The following is a 19611-nucleotide window of genomic DNA, read 5'->3' on the forward strand; positions in this document are numbered from 1 at the left end:
AAACACACACCTACTGTGGAGGGTAATACTGAATGAAGATGGATTTAAGGTAATACCAAGTCCTAGCTACATCACACTGTGCTGAAGAATGGAAGTATCTGTGCTTCAAGTCACTGAAGGATTTGCTCTGTAAGCAACTGAAATGAGAAGCTTCTGCACCTCCTAGAGGCCAAGAGGGAAAAAACAACTTACCTATAAGAATAACACCACATGCACATACAGAAAGCAAGGACAATAAATCCTAAGTGTTCATGTGCTTCTTGACAGCTTATATTCTAGCAACCACATTTGGAGGCAAGAACTTCTATACTTCAGCTGCCTGTACAGAATACACCAGCAGGGGAGTTTATCTTAGTCATATCTTGACAGCGGACATAGTTTCCTTGCCACAGCTGCTCCATTTACTGGTCTTCCATCTGGCTCATGACTCTTGGGTCTTAACTACCCTCTATGATGGGACTATATTCTATCATCACAAATTGTTTTAAGTACTACAAATGACTCCAGGAAAGCATAAGCCACAGGTCAAAACTATTTTACAAAATTGCAACTAAAATTATTTTAAAAAACAAGACCTCGATGCAATGGCTAATATCAGGCCTATGCCTGTTTTATCTATTTTAGAGATCTTTGTTCTATGCTGGGCATTGTTGCTTCTATATAAAAAAGCTTGTCTTTAGCATCCTCATATAGCTGGCATCAGTGAAACACTTCATTTAAGACCATGAATTAGAATTCCAAGTGTAAAAGTGACTTTCAACCTACAAAATACATCTATACAAAAGCAGGTTTGACAATTTTTTTAAAACAATATTTAGAGAGGTAATAATAGAATGGGCTGGACATCACTCACAAATACAGGAAAGCTTTGAAATGCAACCACAAAAATAGCTCATCAGAAAATGAACTGTTGATTAATATTTACATGCAGGCTACATTTCATTGACACTGAAAAACAGATTTCCCTGCCCCCAAAGAAATACGAATAGAAGACCAAATCACAGTTGATGCCAATTCCCCAAATAAGATAGCCTCCACATCCTAAAATTGAACTTCAAAGAGAGGAAATCTGACCGCTCAGGATTTCTTCCGAAACAGCAATTTGGCAAACCACAATCTTGGCTGATGTGCTCTGATCAAACACGCTATCAAGTCCTGCTTATGGCTCCATTCAAGTTCAGCTCAGCATGTAACCTATGACTCCCATTTTGGCAGGGGGAAATCAGAAATTTCAAGGGAGCAATGATATTCAGACATGTCTGCTAGGCTATTCAATGGGAGTTGCCACATGCCATTGTAAAAACAAACTGTAAAATTTGCAGTGTAAGGGTTTGAAAAAAGCAAGACCCCGGCTCCAATCGGTTTCTAGGTCAAAGTGTCAGTCTGCAAAACATAGCAACATATGCATGTATGAAAGTACTCTATAACAGCCATCTCTATTGGAGCAGCAATACAAGCTGGAAACACAAGGCTGACTAGTTTGCGTCTGTAATAAGAAAAGGCAGGTTAACTTTCTGGGTGTGTTTCTCCAACCTCCCTCCCCCCTTCAATAGCCAGCACTCGAGAACCCTGAATGTTAATCTGAATGAGTTACAGATGGGGGCCGGCCTGAGTATTCTGGCAACTGCAGGTTTTTTTTTCTGTGTTTGTGTACTGGGTTGCTCACTTTAATGCTCCCAGAAAGGAGTCAACGGCCAATGAAGCACAGATGGGTTATTTGTGACAGGGGTTAGGTAATTTAGTGAAAATAACTCCTTAAAGCTCCTTGGTAATTTTGAGTCACTGGAGATCGCCAGGCTGATAGATTAAGCAACCCAACCTCTCACCATCTGTGCCACACTACATCACTTCGGCAATCCTGCACAGGCTCCACCAGCTTATGAAAGGAGAATTATCAGTAAATTACAAATTAATTCTACAACCACAAGGCAACTGAAGAAAACGAAGAGCAAGGGGTGGGGAAATATTTACAAGACTATGCAGTTCGAAGATTCACAGCTGTGCATTCAGACTTTCCAACAGACTCATTTCGGATGTTCCAGATGATGGGTCATCAGTTTGGCCTCCAATTCCCAGGTTTTACTCCCAGCTCAGTGTGCACAGGAAGAGTTTCAGATCAAGCTCTCAAGAATCAGATCACTGTACCTTGGCATAGAAGTGATTTAATGGTGTCCAGTTAACTTGGGTGTGGGTGGGAAAGACCAGGGAAAGCAGTTGCACTAAGAGCACTCCCATTGAATTACTAGCACAGATTCCACACCATTTAGTAACCCACAATTTTCCACTGCTGTAACTGGCTAACAGTTCCTGTGATGGCAGGAAAAATATTTCAACTGGAAGAGGGGCTATTCTACCTGGATTAGAGAAAAAAAAGTCTCCTTTCCATCCAGTTTCCCAATCATCTTGAATGTGCTCAATTTTGTTGTACTGAATTTCATAAGCTCCTACATTCTGTCCCACACCTCATGCAATGTTTAAAGCTAGACAGTTACTGAACTGTGAGGAACGGTGACGCAAATCCTGTTCTCAGCCAACATCCACAACTCATTTTTCAGTGGCCATGAGCAGGAACTGTAACCGGAATAATGACCGAGATTAGCTTGTTCAACAGAGACTGGGAATTAAATCTAGAACCCTTCTGGCCTGCAGGACACCACAGGGTGATTTACCCAATGAACCATTAGAGGAAGCTGACAAGCTAGGCGAGAGATATCCTTATGATTTTCCAGTTACGCAGGTTACCATAAACTCTGACGAAGAATGATTATATTTACTGTCTGTCCTCTTTTGGGAATTTACTCCGACAAGATGCTCTGTGCCTTGATCTGGATTGTTGGTGTAGAGTTCCATGCCCTTGCACACACACCCCTTGTTTTTCAGAAATGATAAATGGTTGACACATAAAAGGTGCAGCTCTGCGGAGCCCAGCAAAATTCTACAAACCGATGTTGAGTCACATAACATCTTGACTGAGTACTAATTAACTCTTAAGATTAACTCTAGGATACATTTTCCCAGATTTTTAATTGCTACACCAGCCGTCAGCTGCCAGACACCCACATGCTCTGGGAATACCCTCCCTAAACTCCTCTCTCTGACTAAAAGGCAGGTTCTCAATTTGTTTAATACAGTGATTAAAAAACAGGTATTACATATTACCATTGGACTCATTTTTATCAAAAGGGTTGATGTTGACCTCTAGATTAATGGTAAAATCCCCTATGCCTGAACATAAAGCATCTTTGTTACTTTTCAGGTCAGTTTTGATCATTTGTCTTTGCTAAAAGTTACCAACTTACTTGTTAGCCAGCCCATTAAATTGGAGCCCACTGGACCCCAAGTTGCCTGCAACACCATCTTGCACCCCACAAACTAGCACCACCTATCACACAATCCCATGTACTTACCACAGCTTGCAAACTAATCCCTACATCTACTTGCTACAATTAAGGCGAGGAGAGTAAGGAAGGAATGAACAAATGTTCTTTCTGAAATACCACAGCATTCATAAGAGTGTTTACCCCACCCCCTCTCCCCGTTCAGGCACAGGCCATGCAGTGTCATGTTTCTGCCAGCAGATGGTGAAATGGCAGCACTGGTATTGCAGTAAAGAAACTTTAAAATCAGGACCCTGAAACAAGAGACAAACATTTACCTCTGAAAGATCTTGGTATGAGCACAAAGAAATTGAAAGCTGCATAAAATGCAAATCCCATTCGTACTGTGGTAACGCTTGTATTAAAAAAAAGATCAGGTTAAAATACAAACACAGATGAGAATCAATAATATTTCATAATACATGCGAGAACATCAGGTTATAGTACAAGGAATAGTAAGCATTTTAAAAAGTTTCCACTGCATCAATAAAACAATAAGAAACTTGCAGCAAAATACGAGCACATCAACCACTACTAGAGGTACCATCCAGCTCTAAGAAACTGTACACAGTATTCAGATTTCCAAAATATTCTTTTAAAATTCCTCTCAGACTCTTAGAAAAATGACCATGAACGATCCTTTTCTAAGTTGGTTGTAAGATGGTGCTTTCTTCATCAGAATTAAGTCTGAGCTTTGCCAGCTCAGTCACAGGGTTCACCTCTGCAGTTAAGTGATGAACTGCGCAAATGCTTCAACCCTCAAAACCAATATTAACAGTCAACGCCAACTACCCTGAAGGTTCTTTTAAAGTTTGGGAGGAATTAACTAGTCATTCCTACAGCATTTCAGACACTGACCACTGAAACTTTAGTAGCAATTTTCAAAAGAGAATTGAATAAATACTTGATGGTGGAAAACTTGCAGGGTTAAGGGGAAAGGGCAAGGGAGTGGGACCAATTGGAGAGCTCTTTCAAAAGAGCTGGTATAGGCATGAAGGTCAGAATGGCCTCCTCCTGTTCTGCATGGTTCTCTGAAACACAATGTCACTGTTTAATCTTCAACCTGCTATCTCCTATGTGCTTACTCATATTGAAGAAATGTAGGTGGGGTGCTGGAAGTTAAAGTTAAGCAAAGGCATGTTAAACAGCTTAAAGCCCTACTGAATTCAGTGATCAGACCAGTCACTATATAGTAAGGGGAGGGAAGCTTAAATAAATCCCCTACAACCTAGTAAATTCAAGGATAAGGGCACAAGAGGCTTCCAGCATACTTTAAAATGTCAAATGAACTACCCCAGTGGGCTGCTGACAATCAAACTGTTAGGAGGGCAAACCCTTCATTGTATTACCTGGAACTTCAGTAGAAATGACTTTCCATTTCCCTGCCAAGTGTGTTCTCGCTCTCATTAATAAGCCACTCACCCTGGGTATGTATTTTAGACCTACACACTGCGAATACTTCAGTGGCCAATGGTCAACGAATGTAAGGGTTTTGCAGCAATAACCAGAGACTTGTAATCTACTACCCAGCACAATTTAATGCCCACCTTTTCTCAACTGCTGGACCGTAACTCAGTACATCTCCTCGTTGTGATCAGGACCATAACGACTAGCTCAACATGAGCACCCACAGAGCAGCCATTTGCCATCCCCAGCAACAGCTCACTGTGATCAGAGGTGCCGAGTGAAACCAACTCCTGAGGTGCGTTTTGGTGTTTCCAGAAGACACATTTTCCATGGACAGTGACTCTGGCAGGACATGGCTTTGCACTTCTCAGAGAGACTCACCTTAATCTGGATTTTCAATATTAGGAATGCAACCCAAATCTAATCCTGTTAAGAACTGTATCCAACTCCGCAATGCATGCTCCCCATGTACACAATCACATCAACTCACTTGGGGGGTGGTGTGCGGAGGGAGGCGTCTTCCTGTAAGCAACTGAAACCCCAGGGTTTGCTCAGACAAGGTTTTCAGGGCTGTCATTAGGATTTCATACAACTTGATGGTGGGCATGTTCAGATCTGCATAGGCCACGTCCATCGGAATTGCTAGAAGCTCCCAGTTCTACAATGATGGGTTAGGTCTCTCTGGGCAAGTGCTGAACATTTGGAGGGAGCATGTAACACGAGGAAGAAGCACTGATGGTGACAGGTTTGGCAGTGATGGTAGCGGTTTCAGACAATGAATTAACAGCATCACACGATGTTAAAATGCATAAAATGTGATCTTTCCTGGAGCGCATTGACATCAGTACACAAAAAATTAAACAAAATTAAAACTATATCTACACAAATGAACGCTGAAAGTGGATTTAAACGGGTACAGTTTGAATTTCCACCAGTTCAGCCAAGGAGCTTTTGTACATGTGTTGACACAGCAGTCCATTCTCAAAATGAAATCTTATTCTGGGATACCTAGCAACCAATCTCATAGCACCTTTGGTTATGAAGGTATATTTCATTACACTCCATGTTACAACAATACATAGTCACAGGAACAAACAGGTAACAAGATTTTTTTTTGGTCACAGGGAGTCTGATTGCATTAGATGCATAGACTCACATCACAACACTGAAAACAGAAAGTGACCACAAACAATAAGTTTTAAATTGAACAGTTTCAATAAAAACAAACGGCCTTTTGTGCTCTGCTTTCAAACCAAAAGAGGGGGCCGTCCAGACAGACAGGGTTTTTTCGGTGGGGAGTGGAGGGGGAAGAGAAGAATTTGAGTTTGACGAGCATCTTCCTAGTGAGCAGCCTTGAGAAGACCTCCTTCCCCTTCCTCCCCACAGCTATATCTGGTTTGCAGAGAACCAGTGACTGGTGCACTATCGCAGCAGCAGGAAGGACACTTGGAAGTGTTATCATTTAGAGGCAAGTAGCCCAGACAGTGTTTATTGAGGCAGTGGTGAGAGTGTGGTGTCCGCAGGGGCTGCACAGCCTCTGGGGCCCAACTGCCCTGAAGCGGCATCTTCCACCACCCGCTTCAATTCACGGCTGGTCAGACCACAAGATGCCAAGAGATTCTCAGGTGTGAAAGGGAACATGACCAAAGATTCCAAAACCTGCTTCACACTTTGCTAAAAATCAACCATCACCTAGCACATACGAGAGGATGAAAGGAAAAAAAAAACATCTTTACAGTTCGACTATAACATACACTTACATTTTTATGTGATGTCCTGCCACTTTGTGACCTAAGCATTTCTAAAAACAGGTCCTTCGTCAAATATTAAAAGAGCAACTAAACGCTATGAAACATCCAACAGGATGGAGTTATAAACTTGTTACTGAAAAAAATGCAGATTTAGCTCTTGGAGTTAGAGGAATAAACTGCCCTCTCAGACTCATGACTGTCCTATCCATCCCCAAGCTACATGCCCATTGAAATTGCGCTACTGAAGGACATGGCTCGACCTACATGCGGGCATTATACTCGTCCACTTGGCGAGAGCGTGGAGAGACTGTATCAACTGCAGTGTTACTGTTATAAAAACCTTGAATACTCAGAACAGAAAGCAGCAGCTCTCTGATCACCCAACAGGACAATGTTCCTGCTGAGCTGGGAAGTTTTAAAAGATTCGATGTGGTCCGAGCTCCTCTTTCCCCAGAAGGTGTCGAAATAGATATCGCCAGTCGGCGCTGTGCTGATGAACCAATAAGAAGGGTCCCAACTGACACATTAATCCTGTAGATGCTGGTGCACCAGCTCTGAATTTCCTGCTTATTGGTTCCGTGTTGGGCTGTGCTGCTGCAGTGCTCACCTCCGATCTGCGACTACAGGCTGGCAGCATGCAAGGTAACCACCCCATCAGCAAAGGTCAGCGCATATCATATTATACCAAACCAGCCTTGTACAGTTGCGCCACTACCCCGCAGGTTTGGGTGACACACAGCCCAAGGTTAGGCCAGTAAGATTTGCGATCCCGCGGTTTCACAGTACATAGAAGTGCATTATGTCCAAACCTTCTGCTCACAGTCACTCATTTTTGCCTTCATGCAATGATCTGCAGCTCAGCAGCAACCTGCATGTGGTCCCTTTTCTCTTTTCCTGCTATCCATGACGATGATGATGAGGGGAAACACTTAATAGTTTTACTCTCTACAGCTGGGTAAAGTGTTTTTAAAAAGTGGCACAAGGTTGAAAAAAGGAATTTTAAAATAATTTTCATCAATCTGCCTTCTGATTTCCTTCTCCCCTCGTCTCCCAAGGCATGGATTGATGCACTGATCCATTGCCTGGGAGTGCAATGGTGGCACCAAATGGATCGTAATCAAACCATGCCTTTGCTTCAGGTTACATAAATGCCCAATTACAACGCTGTGCACCCCTCCCCATGCAGTGCCACTCCCCCTGAAGTGCGACTTACGAAATTAATCAGGGCTAAGTTGTTCTTTATAATATTCTAACTGTACGAGGCGAATGCGGAATTACTCTAAGGAAACCCACGTAAGGCAGATACTTTCATTACTACACAGAGGTTTAAACGCTCAAGGCAAAGAAGAATCTTTCCAAACTTCACTAAACTAGAACATAAATCGAGTTGTGTCTTCGCAAGAGATTTCAATGGACGATCTGCCACAACGTACCCACATATCCACACGGGCAATGGATTCAGCCTATTTTCCCGTCTCAGTGGACACGCAGATCTCTTCGCGGGCAGCCTCTGCCTTTGGGAAGTTCATGTCCAGGATGTGTCGCTGCAGGTGTCTCACCCAGTCTTCCTGAATTGAGAGGGGACCATGGAACTCCACATCGCAAAATCTGTCCAGGAACAAAGATGCATCAGAAGCTGCTGATCCAATAATTCATTTCTTTGGTTAAAAATAAGCTACCGTCTCCAGTTTTTCCTTAGTTACCTCATCCATGTTGTGATAAGGCGCACTCCACCTGCGTGTTGGTTTGGACAGAACAGGTGGTGGAAAGTCAAACTAGATAGTGAAACCTCAATAATGGGCACAGTGTCACCAGCCAGGAGCCAAGCTTCAGTCAAAGCAAGGTTGTCCATGCAAGCCTCACGACAAGGTTGTGACAATGGTATTGTCATTTAAACTTCCACTTAGCTGTAATCAAACTGCTTGATTTATCCAGAATTGGGAGTAAAAACCATATACAGCAGTAATACGTTCTTACTGTTAACATCTGTTCAGTTTACACAAAACCCAGCTCCCCATTTTGCCCCACGTCATATAACGCTGCTTTCATCTTCAAACAAACTTCAGTGTCCTACTCCAGGAAACCATTTGGTGAAGGGTAGAACTGCAGCCAACCTGAACACACTTTCATAAACATTTATGTACAGAGTTACACATTGAAAGCATGCACCTCCAAACCCAACAACCACGGTTTCAGTCCATGTCTATTTACGGGGGCACAAGTGAATCCCCAATCAGTGTCCACCACATGCCTAGATTCATGCAATTAATATACAATTAACATGGGACAGCGGAATGACAGCAACTCATAATTAAACTGCTCTAGGGCTAGAGATAGTGCCTTCTGCAATGTTGAGTTGTACAGTCTGGCAGCTTTCAGCAGTGGCATGGAGTGGGTGTGGGGGCTGCTTAAAATGGCCTCAGCGACATATGACTAGGAGTGGAAGGAGATCTGTCAAGGTCCCTGTTACTAACTGCCACCCAGTTATTATCTACGGAAGGCTGAGTACTTGTGGGCAATAGGCTCAGTCAAGATGCCCTCCAAAATCTAGCAGTCTGCTGACAAAGTGTAGACTCTATTGTGAAAAATGTGTAATTGGATGAGGTACAGGAGTACTATCAGCACTGACTGAACCAGAACACCTACAATATTCAATTACCCCCAACACTGGGCTAACACCCATCCGCTGCACGAGGATACACTGCAATGACTCACCAAGGTTATTCCGACAGGACTTCGCCCCCTGCAGCCTCTACCACGGAGGAGGCCAAGAGCAGCTATGTTGTGAGACTACCATCACCACATCCCCCTCTAAGCCACACACCATCCTGACATGGACATGCATGGCTTAAATCCCTGGAAACCACTACCCAATACATTATGGGAGTGCCACCCCTACAGGACTGTAGTGGTTCCAAAGTCCAACACCAACTTCTCAGGGAATTTGGAGTGGGCAATCAATGCAGCCAAGGCTACATCGCCAAGAACTAATATATACAGAAACAGCCTGCTCAAATTTCCCACAGCATATCACAGGTAAACATATTCCATCGCATGCCTGGGACACTTACCTGCATTTCAGAGTGTAGATGTTTCCTATAAACTTCACCAGTGAGAGGGGTTCAGGTTTCGGCACCGGAAAGATCACAGGTCTAACTCGGAGAGGTCTTGGCTCCTCTGATTTTGGCCTGAACGTCTTTGGCTCCTTCCCTTCCTCGCGCTTTGGTGACACGTTCTCTGTACATACCACTGGTTTATGCTGCTTACGCTCGTAGTCTGAACACGAAAGAGAAGTCGTTAGCTTGCTGTCTCATTCGATGCATAAAAGTCATGTCCATTTCAATCTTCCTTAAACTGTCAGGAAGATGTTCTCAAGAATAACTTCAGATGTAAGTACAATTGTAATCTGCAAGTACAATTAAACCCTCCAAAGATCACACTGCTTTATAAAAACTCCAAAATTACTTCTAAAGAAATCTACTGCTTATGATGGCATAGAGGTTTATCTTCCTGTATGTAGTGGTGCTTAAAGGCATAAGGAATGAGAAATGTCATGTCATAATCAAGGAAGCGCCCATTGCTAAATGCCTGACCCAACATCTGTTTAAGAGTCAGTGGACATATTTCTTCAAGCTGCATATGCTTTAAATCGGAGAGTAATGTTCCAACATGTGAATGCCAACTATATTCAATCAATCTGTGCAGGAAGATATTGAGTTACTGCACCTCTCAAGAGTTTTAAGATGTACAGAATTGGCTACTTCCATTACTGAGTTTTGGGAGGAAAAAAAGTCTGATTTCTGGAAAGGTGGCATGGTTAGGGCACGATTTTCCTCTGGTCCATGCACACAACCATTTAGAGGGTTTAACTGCACTCACCGATAGGATGCAGGGACTATTTCACATCTGCCATGAATCAGGTGGGTATAAAAGAAATGTCATTTATCAATTATATTCCATAACATGTCTTTTACACATTCAGTGCTACACGTAGTTTTTAATTACAAGTTACGCTCTAAACAGGAGAAGAGTGAATCAGCGCAGTTCAGTCCTTCTACTTTTAACCAACCTTTCCCTGAAATTGTTGAACTCTGAAAGTTATGCTTGCGAGGTGAATGTTATGCAGGGTTTTCTAAGTTGCCAAACCGCATGCAAACGGGGCTTGATCTCATACCGGTATAGGCTTACTTACACATTACAATGAATTATACACCATGGCTCGGTTTCTACACAGGGGAAAGAGTGCGAGAACAAAAGAAGGTACAATAAATACAATCCACTCACGTGCAAATTAAAGCAAAACAAAACTTATACATAAGCAAGCAAAAGCTGCAACTAGTCCTGAACTTCTAGGGTTAGGCTTTGCATTCTCAAGCATGTCAATGAAATGGAGGCTCAACTTCATTAGGGAGGGGATTAACTTTGTGTCTGGATCACAGCATTGTATAATCACACAGTTTCCTTTACAGTGCATTTCAATTTAACAAGTTTTCTCTTCAGCACTGTCAAAGTTCACATTTAGTTTGTTTTTGGTTAAGTTAGACAAAGCCAAAGGGTCTCACATGTGTCGGTGAGTGCAGGTTCAGCCTTTTCGTGGAGTTCCTCAAACTGAGACAGACTCGGTAACTTCCTTTTCAATCCAGATTTCAGATGGCCACGCATGTGGTTGGAGAGGCCTACACCCGTGGTTAGTGTCACTCCACAATACTCACAGGTTCCTAACTTGACTGGGTGCTCTGTTGTCCAAAATGAAATTAAGATTCAGTTACCACCCTGCCTTCCACAGTTTGATTGCTAATTTTAATTTGAGATTCTGGCAGGTCTCAACCTAGTTCCCAGTGGACGTGAGCCCACAGCACAAATTAAAGGCTCTCAAATTTAGCACTGACTGCCTGCAAGTTTCTTTAGAGGGTGCTGTGGAAATGGAAATGTCATATTACTATTAGGGCCTGCTCTTGGAGGGCAAGGATTGGTAAAGATGCTCGACAGCTGGGGGATGGGCGATGGGTTAGGGAGCTAGGGCGAGAGCTCTGTATTATAGGTGATGTCCTATCTGACTAAGAAACCCTCAATGACTGCAAAGCAGAAAGATGCACCACTCCCAATCACACAGCTCTCACACAAACACACATACTCAGTCACTCCTCATCCATGCATCAAGCCAGGTATTTGGAGGCAGGGGAAAGAGGTGCAAAGTAAAGGAAGCCCCAGAGTCCACTCGGTGATTAATCCTACAACCAGCATTTACCACTGAACAATTATTGCCTTCCAATTTTTAAAAACGCTCTTCAATGAATTTCTTTTCAAGATGCTGTATTGGATAAAATCTGCATGGAAACTTACTTTTGTTTTAACATGCATTTGGATTGAGTCTGTGTTGATGTTTGAGACACTATTACATTCCTGCAAGCAATGTAGGCTAAAGCCAATGGAAATGCTGGATCTGTAAAGGTGTACAATTGAAGGACAACAATGTGACAGCAGCACACAGCTCATTAACCTACTACTATTGCTAAAGAGAGTCTTTATGGTACAGGGAGAGGCCTTTCAACTCATTGAGTTCATACCAGGAAAAAGGAACAGGCCTTTAATTATTCCTGAAGTATTGCAAACCTTTCAACTGATTACAGTGCAGCTCCTCTCCCCAGAACGGCCCATTACAGTGCAGCTCCTCTCCCCAGAAAGGCCCATTACAGTGCAGCTCCGCTCCCCAGAAAGGCCCATTACAGTGCAGCTCCTCTCCCCAGAAAGGCCCATTACAGTGCAGCTCCTCTCCCCAGAAAGACCCATTACAGCGCAGCTCCGCTCCCCAGAAAGGCCCATTACAGTGCAGCTCCTCTCCCCAGAAAGGCCCATTACAGTGCAGCTCCTCTCCCCAGAAAGGCCCATTACAGTGCAGCTCCGCTCCCCAGAAAGGCCCATTACAGTGCAGCTCCTCTCCCCAGAAAGGCCCATTACAGTGCAGCTCCTCTCCCCAGAAAGACCCATTACAGCGCAGCTCCGCTCCCCAGAAAGGCCCATTACAGTGCAGCTCCTCTCCCCAGAAAGGCCCATTACAGTGCAGCTCCTCTCCCCAGAAAGGCCCATTACAGTGCAGCTCCGCTCCCCAGAAAGGCCCATTAAAGTGCAGCTCCTCTCCCCAGAAAGGCCCATTACAGTGCAGCTCCTCTCCCCAGAAAGGCCCATTACAGTGCAGCTCCTCTCCCCAGAAAGGCCCATTACAGTGCAGCTCCGCTCCCCAGAAAGGCCCATTAAAGTGCAGCTCCTCTCCCCAGAAAGACCCATTACAGCGCAGCTCCGCTCCCCAGAAAGGCCCATTACAGTGCAGCTCCGCTCCCCAGAAAGGCCCATTACAGTGCAGCTCCTCTCCCCAGAAAGGCCCATTACAGTGCAGCTCCTCTCCCCAGAAAGGCCCATTACAGTGCAGCTCCGCTCCCCAGAAAGGCCCATTACAGTGCAGCTCCTCTCCCCAGAAAGGCCCATTACAGTGCAGCTCCTCTCCCCAGAAAGGCCCAATACAGTGCAGCTCCTTTCCCTAGAATTGCCCATTTCGATGCAGCTCCTCCCCCCAGAGAACTGTTCATTACAGTGCAGCTCCTCTCCCCAGAAAGGCCCATTACAGTGCAGCTCCTCTCCCCAGAAAGGCCCAATACAGTGCACTCCTTTCCCTAGAATTGCCCATTTTGATGCAGCTCCTCCCCCCAGAGAACTGTTCGTTACAGTGCAGCTCCTCTCCCCAGAAAGACCCATTACAGCGCAGCTCCGCTCCCCAGAAAGGCCCATGACAGTGCAGCTCCTCTTCCCAGAAAGGCCCATTACAGTGCAGCTCCTCTCCCCAGAAAAGCCCATTACAGTGCAGCTCCTTTCCCCAGAATTGCCCATTACAGTGCAGCTCCTCTTCCCAGAAAGGCCCATTACAGTGCAGCTCCTTTCCCCAGAATTGTCCATTACAATGCAGCTCCTCTCCCCAGAAAGGCCCATTACAGTGCAACTCCTCTCTCCAGAATTGCCCATTACAGTGCAACTCCTCTCTCCAGAATTGCACATTACAGTAGCTCTCCACCTCCAGAATCATCCAGCTGTGCAATGTGGAACATTATCAAATTTTCACCCAATGTTATAGCATTTGGGAGGTGATCCTGACCTGTACTTAAAACCCTAACCAGCACATACTGCATTTGTGTGCTTCAACAGACAACAGAGAGTCTAACTTCTCCCCCATTGACATTCAATGGTATTCCCATTGTTGGCTTCTCCACCATCTTAATCTTGGGTTGGGTTGGGGTGGGGTGGGGTGGGGAGGGGAGGTGGGTTTAACCACTGACCAGAAACTGAACTGGGCCAGCCATATAAATACGTGGTTACAAGAGCAGGTCAGAGGCTGGGAATTCTGAAGCAAATAACTAGTCTCCTGACTCCCCAAAGCCTGTCCACACCTACAAGGTACCAGTCATAAGTTGATGGAATACTTTCCACTGCCTAGATGAGTGCAGCTCCAACAATGCTCAAAAAACATGACACTATCCATGACAAAGCAGCTTACTGATCAGTACCACATTCACCACCTTAGGCATTCACCCCCTCCACCACCACCGACACACCTTGGCAGCAGTATACCATCTGCACGATTCACTGCAGCAACTCGCCAAGCCTCCCTTAACAGCACCTTCCAAACCTGCAGCCTCTACCACCTAGAAGGAAAAAGGCAGCAGATCTATGGAAACAACATCACCTCTAAGCCAAACACATTCCTGACTTGGACTTTCACTGTCACTGGGTCAGTCCTAGAATTTTCTCCCTAACAGTTCTGTGGTGTACCAGCACCACAAGGATTGCAGAGGTTCAAAAAGGTGGCTCACCAACCACTTTCCAAGGGCAATTGGGGATGAGCAATAAATGCTGGCCTTGCCAGCAGTTCCCACATCTCAAAGACAAATTTAAACAAAAGCCTTGGAGCTTTAATTAAAGTCACAACCAGTGGGTACGTTGAGACGGTGGCTAAGAGTCAAGATCAGAACAAAATGAAAGGTATAAAAGCTGCGTCAAGCAGAGCGAAGGCAAACGAGACAAACTTCAAGCACTGAGCAAGAGGAGTGTGTTAATCTGCCGCCACCTCTGCCCAGCCCTCAACATGGAGTTACCTGCTGGGCTGTGTTTGGTGGAAGTTCATAAATAGAAGTCAAGTAATCTGATAGTATTACCCCTTCATGGGATCATGAAAGAGCAGGCCAGGTTGAGAAGGGAATGGGAAGGTACTGGTTTGCACCTCATAGATGATCATGGTTACCCAAAAATAGTGGGATATAAGAACGCTGAAGCGCACTTGGAATATATTAAATGTTGCATTCCACCCCACTCCATTCCACACAGCAGCCAGTCAGAATAGGTAGCTACTGATGAAAGTTCTCTTCTGCCAGACTACATAGCATGGGAGAACCACTTAACTGCTTAATGCAACTGAAAATTGAACTGCCAACAACTGATGCACAAGCATGCTGTACCATAGAGTCTGGGACACAAGTTATAATTCCACTTGTAAATGACCAGAATTTAAGAATGATATTTTAAAAATGGAGCATGCAAAATGAGAACTTAGCGTCAAAAAGCAAAAAGGAGAATAGCAAAAAGGCCTGGTACAGAAAGTAATCATTGCACTATTATGTCAAAGCAATTAACCCTGCTCAGGGTAATAGCACTCTAAGCCAGCCCAGCTAGAATCAGGAGTAACCATTTCCCCCATGTGGCAAGTTCCCAAATCTATCAGAACCTCGAGAACATGCAATAAGCTGAATAGGAAAAGTCTCGCCTGTAATTTTCCCCACTAATCAAGTTAATTTGAGCCAATTTGCAAAGCTGCTGGAGACAGCAAAAAAAAGCTAAATGTTTGCATTCTTTAGATCAACAGATCTTTGACAACAAATATTTCAGATAGCCTTCAATGTCTGGGCTATGATCTACCTTGAGTAGAGAAGAGAAGCAACCTCCTCTGTGCACAATGCCATGAAGCTTTCTGTTAACTGGAAATAGCAACAACACCGGTTGTGTTTGTATGATTCAGGATATCCACTATATCCTACTGAAGGCTGTTAACTCCTTAGTAACCAGCTGCACAGGAGGATCCCCCGAGGTTATGACCTTGGGAGACTTCTGTATTGATGCAGATATCAAATAGGTACTTACTTCACATTAAAAGATTATTGCAATTTAATCCAATCCAACCAATTACTAATTTTGCGTTTTTCATTTCTTGTACTTTCCTATTTTGGGTATTTATTGTGCCATTAAGGGAAAAAAAGGTATCCATGCCATGATAAGAGTTTTCTTCACTCTTTAAATGCAATTTTATCCTCCATGCACAGTATGAACTGGCAAAGCATTAACAATTTGCATTTATATAACACTTATAACATTGTAAAACATTCTAAAGCACTTGCTACCAAACAAAATTTAACACCAAGCCGCTAGAAAAAATGACTAAAACCTTGATCAAAGTGACAGGCTTTAAAGAGTGGTAGAGAGATGGGGAGGGAACACCTCAAAGATTAGGGCCAACAACAGTGGAGTGATTAAAATCGGGGATGCACAACAGCGCAGAATGGGAGGAGCACAAATATCGTGCAGGGTTGTAGAGCTGGAGGAGATTAAAGAGTTAAGGAGGAATAAGGCCATGGAAGGATTTGAAAACAAGGCTGAGAATTTTAAAACTGAAGCATTGCCAAACCGGGAGCCAATGTAAGTCAGCAAGCATAACGACGATGGGTGAATGGGTGTTTACGGGCAGCAGAGTTCTAGATGAACACAAGTTTACAGAGGGTAGAATGTGACAGACAGGCCAGAGAGTGTTGAAATAGTTAAATCTGGAGGGAACAAAGGCATGTATGAGCAGACAGATTAATCGAGGGGTACAGTCAGGTGATGTTATGAAAGCGGATGTGTGGCAGGAAGCTCAACTTAGGGTCAAACATGATGCCAAAATCTGGTTCAGCTTCAGATACTTACAAGGGAGGGGGATGGAGTTTGTGCGTAGGGAACGAAGTTTGCAGCAGGGGTTGAAGATTTTAGGGAATCTTTAGGGAAGGTTATTTTAGTTTTTCCCCAAACAAGGGGAAAAACTACTGAACAATTCATTTACTACACTCCAAAGACCATACAATCTATCTCCAACATACAAAACTGCACCTATAAACCAGACTCCCTACCTGTTTTTTTACCTTCTCCTGCTATTCTACAGAGACTGTCAGCCCTCCCACTGCCTCAACCAAAAGATAACTCTTCATGTTTGAGCCTATTAAACTGCACAGGCATCACAACTGACCCAGTTCTGTTCTTATCCAACATTCACATATGCATATTTTCCAAAAAGGCTCAATAGGCAATAAAGTGAGGGAACTGGTGAATTTATTTTCCTAATCCCCAGTTGAGAATGGTTGAAGCTGATTAGCCCCACAACTGCTAGGATCAGCTAAGACAGACTCAGTTTCAAACTGGATATATTCTGGTCTGTAAGGTTTATCACATTAATCCATCAAGGAGTTGTTTCACAATTACGATGATCATACTAAGGTAGGCTATTTCACTTTTGTGTCCTTTTGTTCGGCATCCAAGTACAGCAAATATACAAAAGTAAGGTCAGGAAACAAAGTGGGTTCACTCTGATTTTGTCCAAACAGTCTGCCTGAAGGCTCAATATACCAAGTCTTGAGAAAAATCCACAATAGACTGGCTCCACAAGCATATATTGCGAATGCAATTCAGCACAGCTAGAGTAGAATAAGCTTTCGTTTGTCGTTGAGCCTCATCAATTGTTGTTACAATGCACCAGAACTCTTAAGTTATGCAGTGAGAGCTGAACTCAATTTCTGCAGTTGTAACAATTACAACACAAGCACCTCATAGGAAAGGTGAAACTCCAAGCTAGGATTAGGAAACTCAAGGGTGCCAAATAAAAACAAGATGGTTCTGCCATGAGATCTTGGAAACACTTGACCTGATGGATCAAAACTAAATTGCAGATGTGACTGCCTTAAGGGCAAGAAATCCAAGGCTGTAAGTTGAAATAGGCCTAACTGGGGTTCTGGAGATGCTGAAAGAACAGAGCAAATGGTGAGGGTCAGACAAAGGCTTGACTTTTCTTGATTCCTTTCATCAACTTGATGGTGTTCATTTCTAGGGGTTGACATTTGAACACTCTTGTTGGAGATGCAGATTAATATTTTCACCTTCAATTTAGCCGACAGTAGAGTACTGCCCAGTATTCATGGGACAAGTTAGGGTCCTGTAAACGAGTACAATGACTTACACTAAACAAATCCCATTTGGAGCTTCTGTACTGATCTTCAGATAAAATGTTATCCTCCAATCTTCAAGGAAGTACTTCTTCCACAACAGAATGAGAAATATTCGAAGCTTGGTAAAGTCATCCAATGGAACATTTTATTGCCCCAACAGAGACCTTCTGTCAAATCAAGATGAGGATTCACTAGATTCACAAGTGAATTAGCCTATTATGAAGTTCAAAGTTAATGTTTGACATTTTTGACTTCTACGCAGTGAGGAAGAGAGGGTGAGCACTTGAGGCTCACTATGTGAGTAAAAAGCACATGCATTTTGGAGTGCATTTCACTACAGTAGAGGGATAGCTTCATGACACAACCTCCTTTAACATCATGGTTCAGATTTTTCAATAAAGCAGATATTACTTTTCCTTACACAAGTACACTGCACTAAATTAAATATTCATTAGATTCCCCTTTGAAAGATTTCAATAATGTTCTAATCTCCTATTTCAAAAAATATATAGAAGTATTATGTTTATATTATGTATGGAGCTTCTCTCTTTTTCTGAAGGATAGGGTATTTTGTGAGAAGTAATAAACTTTCTGGATTGAATTCCTGGTGTTTCCTGTTAAACTTTTTTTTAGTGACAGGCTGATTAATGATGAAAGGCAAGTAACTTGAGGGCACTCTTGGAGACATTGTTGGAAAAGGCAGTCGATCCATATACAAGTAAAAACACCATAATTGGCCACCAATCCTCTTTCCTTCTCTCTCCCTTGGTTTCTCCATCCAACATTCCCAGCTATCGAGAGGATTTGAATAGATATTTTGTATCAGATTTCACTATAGAGGATACATGTAACATCCCCAAAATAGCTATAAATCAGAAATTGGAAGAGGTGGAGGCACTCAAGAAAATTACAATCACCAGGGAAGTGGTACTTAGCAAATTGTTAGAACTGTGGGTTGACAAGCCCTGGAGTCCTGATGGATTTCATCTTAGGGTCTTAAAAGAAGTGGCTAGTGAAATAGTTGATGCTTTGGTTTTAATTTTCCAAAATTCATTACTTTCAGGGAAGGTTCCATAAGACTGGAAAATAGCTAATTCCTTTATTCAAAAAGGGAGGGCTATAGAAAGCAGGAAACCATAGGCTAGTTAGTTTAACATCTGCCATAGGGAAAATATTAGAAGCTATTATTAAAGGCATTATAACAGGGCACTTAGATAAATTCATCATGATCAGGCAGAGTCAGCTTGGCTTTGTGAAAGGGAAATCACATTTAACCAATTTATTGGGGTTCTTTGAAGGTGAAGGTGCTTCACAGGTGCTGTGGATAAAGGGGAGCCGGCGCATGTATTGTACTTAGATTTTCAGAAGGCATTTGATAAGGTGACTCATCAAAAGAAAATAAAAGCCCATGGTGTAGGGGGGTAACATATTGGCATGGATAGAAGATTGGCTAACAGAAAACAATTGGCATTAATGGCTCATTTTCTGGTTGGCAGGATGTGATGAGTAATGTGCCACAGATATCAATGCTGAGGCCTCAACTATTTACAATTTATGTAAATGATTTGGATGAAGGGATCGATGGTACGGCTGCTAAATTTGCTGATGGCACAAAGATAGGTAGGAGAGTAAGTTGTGAAGAGGACATAAAAGAGGCTACAAAAGGATATCGATAAGTTAGGTGAATGAGTAAAGATCTGACAGAGAACATTTTAGGAAAATGTGAGGTTGCCCATTTTGGTAGGATGAATAAAAAAAGAGGCTTATTATCTAAACAGTGAGAGGTTG

The 19611-nt window shown here is 43.2% G+C and overlaps 1 protein-coding gene across 1 annotated transcript in view; it reads right to left on the bottom strand.

The window, feature by feature from the left end:
- Positions 1 to 4117: 4117 nt before the first annotated feature.
- The window catches only part of LOC144668818 (uncharacterized), a 144636-nt gene continuing 129142 nt past the window's right edge, over positions 4118 to 19611 (bottom strand). The window contains exons 16-18 of the mRNA XM_078531193.1: positions 11098 to 11271; positions 9607 to 9811; positions 4118 to 8143 (exon numbers count right to left, since the gene is read on the bottom strand). Of these exons, the coding sequence (XP_078387319.1) occupies positions 7999 to 8143; positions 9607 to 9811; positions 11098 to 11271 (524 nt within the window). The 3' untranslated portion in view covers positions 4118 to 7998. The remainder of the gene's footprint in view (positions 8144 to 9606; positions 9812 to 11097; positions 11272 to 19611) is intronic.

This window comes from Cetorhinus maximus, chromosome 28, assembly GCF_964194155.1.
Source record: "Cetorhinus maximus chromosome 28, sCetMax3.hap1.1, whole genome shotgun sequence".
Lineage (NCBI taxonomy): Eukaryota > Metazoa > Chordata > Chondrichthyes > Lamniformes > Cetorhinidae > Cetorhinus > Cetorhinus maximus.